At 40.4% G+C, this 7965-nt stretch overlaps 1 protein-coding gene and 1 long non-coding RNA gene across 2 annotated transcripts in view; both read right to left on the bottom strand.

The window, feature by feature from the left end:
- Positions 1–513: 513 nt before the first annotated feature.
- Positions 514–1823, bottom strand: LOC121919695. Its single transcript, XR_006101565.1, has 2 exons — positions 1355–1823; positions 514–699 (listed from the first exon to the last, which is right to left on the bottom strand). It is a non-coding gene; the product is annotated as an uncharacterized LOC121919695 (long non-coding RNA).
- A 1478-nt stretch (positions 1824–3301) lies between these two features.
- The window catches only part of LOC121919332 (membrane-spanning 4-domains subfamily A member 15-like), a 17763-nt gene continuing 13099 nt past the window's right edge, over positions 3302–7965 (bottom strand). The window contains exons 5-7 of the mRNA XM_042445833.1: positions 7336–7455; positions 4868–4984; positions 3302–4623 (exon numbers count right to left, since the gene is read on the bottom strand). Coding sequence (XP_042301767.1) covers positions 4492–4623; positions 4868–4984; positions 7336–7455 — 369 coding nt within the window. The 3' untranslated portion in view covers positions 3302–4491. The remainder of the gene's footprint in view (positions 4624–4867; positions 4985–7335; positions 7456–7965) is intronic.

Here is a 7965-nt window from a genome sequence, read left to right as displayed (position 1 = left end):
TTGTATGTATTTATATATACGCACATATATATGTACATGTTGGCTGTTTGCGTGTCAGTATACACACACATACATATGCATATGCATATATATGTAGTTTCATGTGCTCTGTGGGTTTGCATATATATATGTATGCATATGTATGTCTATAATTTTGTTACTCCATGTTCTCTCTCTGTGTGTGTGTATAGATAGATAGATAGAGAGATATTTATATATTTATAAACACACACACACACACACACCTACTTATTCCCTGGATCTGTTGGGGTCCGTGTGTGTGTGTGAGAGAGTGTGGGTACAACATAATTTGCTGTAGGTGTGTGTGTGCATTTCTGAATGTGTATGTATATATTTGTCTATGTATATATGTGTCCATGTCTGTGTGTATATATATATTTATATATATTCACCCATATGAAATCACATATGCTCTGTGTCTGGTGGTGTATATATACATTTATATATGTATGCATATATATCTGGCAGTTTAGTAAATAGATAGACCAAAAATCATAATTAAAATCTTTTATTGAAAGATTGCTTGTCTCCTGGGCTTTTGTACAAGTTGGTGCCAGGGAAGTTCGGAAGAACACACTGAGGATAGACAGGGCAAGATATTCCCCCAAGCAAGTCCAGCAAAAAGCGGGGGTCCCAACTTCAGATGCTGCAGTGTCCAGAAATGTCATCCCCAGCATGCTGCAGGATCAGAAAAGAAAGGCAAACAAAGAAATATTACTTGAAATCATACCCAGAAACACTCATACATGTACAGGAAGGTCTACAGATGGGTAGATAACTATAGCTATATGCTAGCTATGGGAAGATTGTTCACATGGGAAGATTGTTCACATGGGGTTCACCATTTCAATCCTATGAGGCTGAGAGAGTGTGACTTGTCCAAGGGCTTTGTCTGGGAGGGTTGCAGGTCAAATTAGGGGGGCAGATAGGGGGCCTAGGAGAAAGCAGTGGATGATGGGATCGGTGGCAGGCAGAAGGAGAGGTGCAGATGGGCCCCCCTGGAAGAAGGCAGTGGATGATGAGATTGGTGGCAGGCAGAAGAAGAGGTGCAGATGGGCCCCCTGGGAGAAGCCAGTGGATGATGGGATCGGTGGCAGGTAGGAGAAGTGCATATGGGCCCCCCTGGGAGAAGGCAGTGGATGATGGGATCGGTGGCAGGTAGAAGGAGAGGTTCAGATGGGTCCCACGGAGAAGACAGGGGATGATGGGATGGGTTGCACACCGAAGGAGAGGAGCAGAAAGAACATTGGAAGAAACCCCCCCCCCCCCCCCCCCACCGGGTAAATTTAAACCCCACTTTGCAGACAAACCCCCGGAAGGAGTGCAAGCTTACCTTCCCTCTGCACCAAGAGCGCTCCTCCCCCGGCTTCCCTGGAACCGGCAAGAGGAAAGACCCACCGGAAGGAAAAGTGGGGCAAATTGCAACAGGGCATCATGGGAGAGTTGGAATCTGGGAGTCTTGCGACGGAGTTCAGGACTGGGAATTCACACCAGACCCGTTCGCACTGAGATCGAACAGAGCCCCAATCCGGATATCGCCAATGCACTTATTAAGTGCACTCGCCAACACGCGCCAAAAAGAGGAGCCAGTACGCACTCAGTTCGGAAGCCCCGCGGAAGGGGCGCACTTCGCGCGAATGCGGATTGGGCGATTCGAACCCAGGTATGAAAGTTCATTCATGTTATCACGCGAATTCGAATCGCCCAGTACGCAAAAGCCCCAGTTCCACGCGGCAGAGACCCCATCTGATAAACGCCACAGATTTAAAGGAGTGACCCAAGTTGTTAAACTTATTTTAAGGATAAAGTTCAGTACCTTGCATAGCTCCAGTAAAATTTAGACAGAAACATAGTCAAGACTAAAGCCCAAAGTCAAGTGCATAAAGATATAAGAACCTTCTGCAACCTGGTGCTTTTCAGATGTGTTGGTCTGGCTCATCAACCCCACCAACAACTAGAGATGGTGGGAGCTGGAGTCTGACACAGCTGAAGGACACCAGATTGGGGGAAGACTGGTAGAGATTCCTTTATTCCCATCACCCCAAAGAGACTCTAGGGAGTTGGACTTGTGAGAAGACTATGGAACTCTCTAGGGATGTAAACTTGTCCCTTTCCTACTGTCCTTTCACTTTCAAATACATTTTTCTTCAGGTAAACCTATGGTTTTTCAACAGGGTACTGAAAAGGGAGTTTTTAATTTGGATGTGTGCTGCCTTCTTTCAAAAAATTCATTTGTGCCTAGTTATTCTCAAAGTAGTTTTAATACATTCATTTGTGTTTTTAACTATACCTTTTGTATTTACTTTATTCTACCTTGAGTCCGTTTGGGGAAGATAAAGGCTGAAAATCTACTAAATTAAAATAATGAAGAAAAACTCTGGTAGAGTCATTATAGTGGGTTATTAGTAGCTCACTTTTCTTGGATGGTCATGGGGGAAAATGGTGCTTTTTCATGACTTGCAGCTATGCTGTCATGATGAAAAAGTTTTTCCTGAGGCTTACAAGTGAACGCTTACAAGTCAAGATTTCTTTTTCTCTACTAGAAGTGAAACCAGTCAATGCATGGTAACTGTCAGGATTAATCCGTTCAGAGCAGCACAGTCCATGAGAAATGTGTCATAGGGCTTCCAAGACATTAGAACAGAAATAAAGAGAAAAGATATTAGAAGTAAAATGATGACTGACAGTTAAAATCTTCCATGATAACCATGAAAGGCTGCAGGAGACACTTTACCAAAAAGGTTGTCCTATTCCCACAATAGTGTTTTCCATATATTATAAACATGAATAGGACTCCATGAGAAAGGGAGGACTGTGTCTGCACTATTGACCTCACTCCAATTTCATATCATGACCTTATCTGCTGCTGGTTTTGCTCTGTAAGTTAAACTAGCAGTGAAGAGAAAGCCATCTCAAGGAATAAGCACCAATTTGTATCATGAGTAATGGCTATTCCCTTTGGCTAACCCACTTTCCCTCCCAAAATGAGAGTTCCCTGGAGGTACATGTCTCAGCAATGAGTGCTGAGTGCTAGAAGCAGGAAAGGGATGGAAAAACTGTAAAGATCAATTCAGCAGGAACAGTCTAAGTGGAACATCATTCACATATTGCTCCTGGGGGCAGAAAAGAGTCAAGATCCAAGCCATCCAAGTTTTTCAAGACATTTATAGCCTATGATATATCCATTGAATTTTTGCCACCATTTTTGTTTACCATAATTCCTTAGTGAGAGGCACTGCAAGAGTTGCAGATCAATATCCAGCCCAGATGGGAGACAACTACAAGCTAACACTCCCATTGATGAGCAAATTGAACCAGTTTTCCCTTTACTTCCTCTTGGTTGACATATGCAGTATGAAATAATGTCCTGCTCTCTAGAACATCTGGAAAAGTCCTTAGCTTGTCCAAAAATTCAGTCAAATCCCAGATTTCTAACTAAGAAGCTTTATTAAGATTAGAATAGTGATGAGGGGGAGCAGAATAAAAAGAGACCCAAAATAAATATTTGTTTATTTATTTATTGCATTTACCCCACCTTTTCTGGGGATGGAAGTCTCTAAATAACCTGCACTAGACCTAAATCTTAAAGCAGAATCTCAAACTTGGCAGGAGCAACGATCACCAATGATGTTCAGTAGTACAGTGGTTTCCAACCATTTGTCCTCTAGATGTTTTAGACATCATCTCCCAGAAACCCAAACCAACATAGCTAATGGGCAGGAATTCTGGGAGGTGAAGTCAAAAACATCTGAAGGACTGAAGCTTGAGGACCAGTGCAGTAGATGACAATGTTGTATGCAATAACTTCTCTTCAAACCTGTAGATTGAGAAAAGTGGTTTATAGCATGAAAGAAGATCCTCCTATCAGTTACAACCACTAAAGCTTAGCTACACCTCAAAGGGTTCTGAAGCAGAACACTTACTCATCTCTCAGGCGCTACTTACCCTTGCCCTTAATATCCAGCTGATTCATTGTAACTAAGAGAAGCACAAAAGCCAACAGGTACAGAACTAGAACTACACAAAGCTCCATACAATAGAACAAAACCAACATGTTGATGCGCCAGTCTTCTTGTAGGTTCCAGCCTTCAAGTACAGACCCTTTGGATATGGCATGCCCAGCACACAGGCAAAAAAAGCAGCAATGGCATTGGGAGGACAAGGGTGAGAAGAAGGAAATAAATAAAAGGTCAGAATTGGGAGAGATTATCAGTTATTCCATGTAGACAAGAATGGGCAGGACAGTGCCAGAGGATATTTGAAAGATGACCACTGAGTTGTTGTCTAAAGGGGGAAGATAGCGCATTATGCAAGACACACTGTTGTTTCAAAGGGACAAGAATCTTGTTCTTGGGTCTTATTCTACAAAAAAACACATTGTAATATTCAATGGAGCTACATCTGCCATTAAAAACTGAGGAATAGATTTTGCTTGTGGTTTTATTCTTTTAAAGTTTCTTCTTGAGTTTTCTATTCAGCCTGGCCTGAATAGCTTGGATTGTCAAAGCCTGTGTTGGCATATGCTTCATAAGATGGAGGAGGATCTGCTGGTAGGAGTTCTCCTTGGTGTGTTATGATTCCATCTGGCATGAAATGTGTTGCCTGAAAAATATATTATAATGTGTAACTGGACAGCCACTGTTGACATTATGCTGCACAACCTTCTAAATACTTCCATTGCCTACATTTTCTTTCTTTGGCTCTTCTTTTTGCTCTACTTCTTTACAGCTCCTCCTTCTCCCCCCACTAGCAATGAAAATGAACCAAAGGAAACACCTTCTACATTTTCCCTTCCATGTTGTGGTGATTACCTACCCATCACTTCCTTATCCATTGAGTTACTTACCTCTTCATCACCTTGGTGGCATTTTGCTTCACATCCAAAACTTGAAGAGATGACACCAAGGAAGAGTTCCAGGATAGTAAAGATTAAAAGCACATTCAAAAGCCCTTGGGCTAATTTCTACAAATGCAAAGAAAGCCATGCTATTAGATAATAGGAAAGTTAGAGAATTGCAATCAAAGCATGAAAGCAAATAATTTCATTAAAGATGACAAAATGGAAAACTTGAGTTTGCTTTCAGGCAAACTGCTCATTTATAATAGCAAGAACTTTTTACAAATAGACCGATCAGTATTATAGAATCAACATTATTGTTGTTAAAATACAAAAGTGCTGTGTGGGGATCTGATTTTGAAAGTTTGCAACATATATATTTTTAAAATTTCAGAAGTATTTCAAAAATCAAAAATGTAGAGCCAAGTAAAAGGTTTTGCTTTTGTTTTGTTTTTAATGAAAATAGAAGGAGAAGATAGTGTGGGGAGTAGCCACTCATCTCTCAAAGGCAGACTGTGAAAGAATATTTTAGGGTGGTCAGAGAGACTGCATCTCTTATGGAAAAATACCTCCTGCGGGTTATTAACAATAGCAGCAGCAAGCCCGCTTTTTGAAAAAGCCACCCTGGTCTCAGTACGATTGAACTCTCACCAAGATAATTTATTGATAAATACTTTGGTAGCTTCTGTGGTTCTGAAAAACAATACCAGAACCACATTTTGATAGCACAAACAGTTAATTCACCAGGTTTGTAATGATTCTGTCCTTTGCTCATGGATAATATATTAGACAATTCAGTTGCACAAATGATAATCTAAAATGGAAACAAGTTAAAACATGCTTGTATTTTCAGTCATTGTTCTATAGGTTGTAGTGGATCTCAGCCTTTCCCATCTTAAGCCCTACCAATCAAAGAAATATGAGTCAAAGAAACATGATTCATACTATGACAAAAACAGAAAGCCCACTTTAATTAAGAAGAGTATTTGTAATATTTATTGCTTATGGTTAAGTTTAAGAACACTTTTAAAAACTGCAATAATATTGCTGGGAATAAGCACACACACACACACATTCCATTAGTAACTGAAATTAGTACTAACATAGTTGAGCATAAATGTTACTGCCATATTAACTGTAAAACACAAAGAATATATTTTAAAAATTGCAGTAGTATTAATGGGTGTTGTTTAAAAATATATGTACACATATCACTGCCCAGTGGTAAATAGTGATTTTCATGTTGCTATGGTGGTGAAACTGTTCTGGGTTTTAGTATAGAAATACAATTTTAAAAATGATATAAAAGCTATCTAAGGTGCCGAACATGTTGTGAGCATGGCTGGGGAGTAGGAGTAGGAATAAGGAGTAACAAAGTATATTTGTTACTCCTTATTCCTGTTATTTCTTTTAATTTCTTTATTAGTTTTCAATAGAATAAAGTAAAAAGCTAGTTACATTTTATACTTCCATTATTATTCCTGTTATTACATTGTACATGCAACCCCCCCCTCCAAAAAAAAATATTATATTGCATTGGGGAAGGGACTGGGATGCAAAGAGAGACACTTACACACACACATACCATCCTTGCAAAGCAACCAGGGCTTTTACCCAGGGTTGAGGAGTAGGATTAAGGAGTAAAGGAGTAAGATGTTTTTACAGGAGTAAGAATGGGAGTAAGATTAAGAAATAGTATCCTAATCCAGAGTAAGATAAAGAATAACCCCAAAATCAACACTACTCCCCAGTCCTGGTTGTGAGGCCCAGGACCTTGCATAGATCCATTAAAGTCTGGAGGAAAACCCTATCAGCATAGATGTCACCAGCCATACTTGGTTAACAGGCCAATTGGGGAAAACCTGGAAGTTATCTAGAGCCTAGAGGCCAGAGGGTCCACATTCCTGACACAAGTGACATCACCCAAGGCTTCATAAAGCAAGGCAAGGCTACCTTTTATCTCAGAACTCAGGCGAAGTTTGATATTTATTCATGCCTTCCAATCAAAAGAGTCCCTTATGTGAATTAACAGGATGGGATTGAAGCCATATTCTTTCCGAATGCATAGCTTCAGCATGTGGTTCATTTTGTGAACCGTGCTACATCTAAGCATTGGAAGCAAGAGGAGTTACAGTTATAAAGGTGTGAGTGAGGATCCAGCGCCATCATATAAGATAAAACTTCATCTAATCCCTTTATGGCTCCCATAACAATGGAGACTTCTTATCTCATTTATTTTGCCTTCCATCCCATTTTAGATACCTTATACCCAGTGGCAGTTTCACTTCACCATTTAATAAATGAGAGGCAATGTGTGTGTCAACAATGACAACAAACCAAATAAAGAGGGAGTAATTCAGAGTACGATAAGACAACCAGCACAAATCGTTATATCAAAATTCAGTGATCTCACAGACACAGCCATTTAACTGATAGGAATATGAGTTCAAAATTTAGAACTGCTAATATAGACTTACCCGCTGCAGCACAAAATTATTGTGGTAACTAAAAAAAAGATTTTCATCCATCAGAAAAAGAATTATCCCAGCAGTTGCACCAAGACTGCTCACAATATTCATGCATATACTAAGGTTCACCTGCAAGAAACAAGCATACATATAGGACTCTGGCTATTATGACCTGACAGGGTAACATCATGACATTGGCACCCTTTCTCCATGAATCTGTATCAAGAAAGGGTGATGTGCAGCTAGGGTTGCCATAACTGTCAACCTCCAAACCGGGAAAAATGGGGGGGGGGGAATGTAGGACAATGTAGGACAAAAATTAGCCCCAAATGTAGGACATATTTTTAAATGGAGGACACGCGAAAAAAATAATGATTTAAAAAAAGTATTGATATAAACTCATGTTTCTTAGGCATGCTCAAAATGGAGGACATTTGGCATTATTCCTCGACAGATGGCAGAAATGTACTTCCCTTTCTGGCCACCCACCCCCCCCATTCCAAAACACACATAGCAGCACACGTCCAGGCATCCTCAGCATTTGAGCCAAGGTAGACAGGCAGCCCTTTGAGCCGGCAAACTATATGTTCCAAGCCTTCTTAGCAATTGCCCCCTTCCTCCTTCTCCTTGCTCCCTGCA

The sequence above is a fragment of the Sceloporus undulatus genome, chromosome 1 (genome assembly GCF_019175285.1).
Source record: "Sceloporus undulatus isolate JIND9_A2432 ecotype Alabama chromosome 1, SceUnd_v1.1, whole genome shotgun sequence".
Lineage (NCBI taxonomy): Eukaryota > Metazoa > Chordata > Lepidosauria > Squamata > Phrynosomatidae > Sceloporus > Sceloporus undulatus.
The sequence above is the reverse complement of the archived record's forward strand: the minus strand, read 5'-3'. Positions and strand labels throughout refer to the sequence as shown.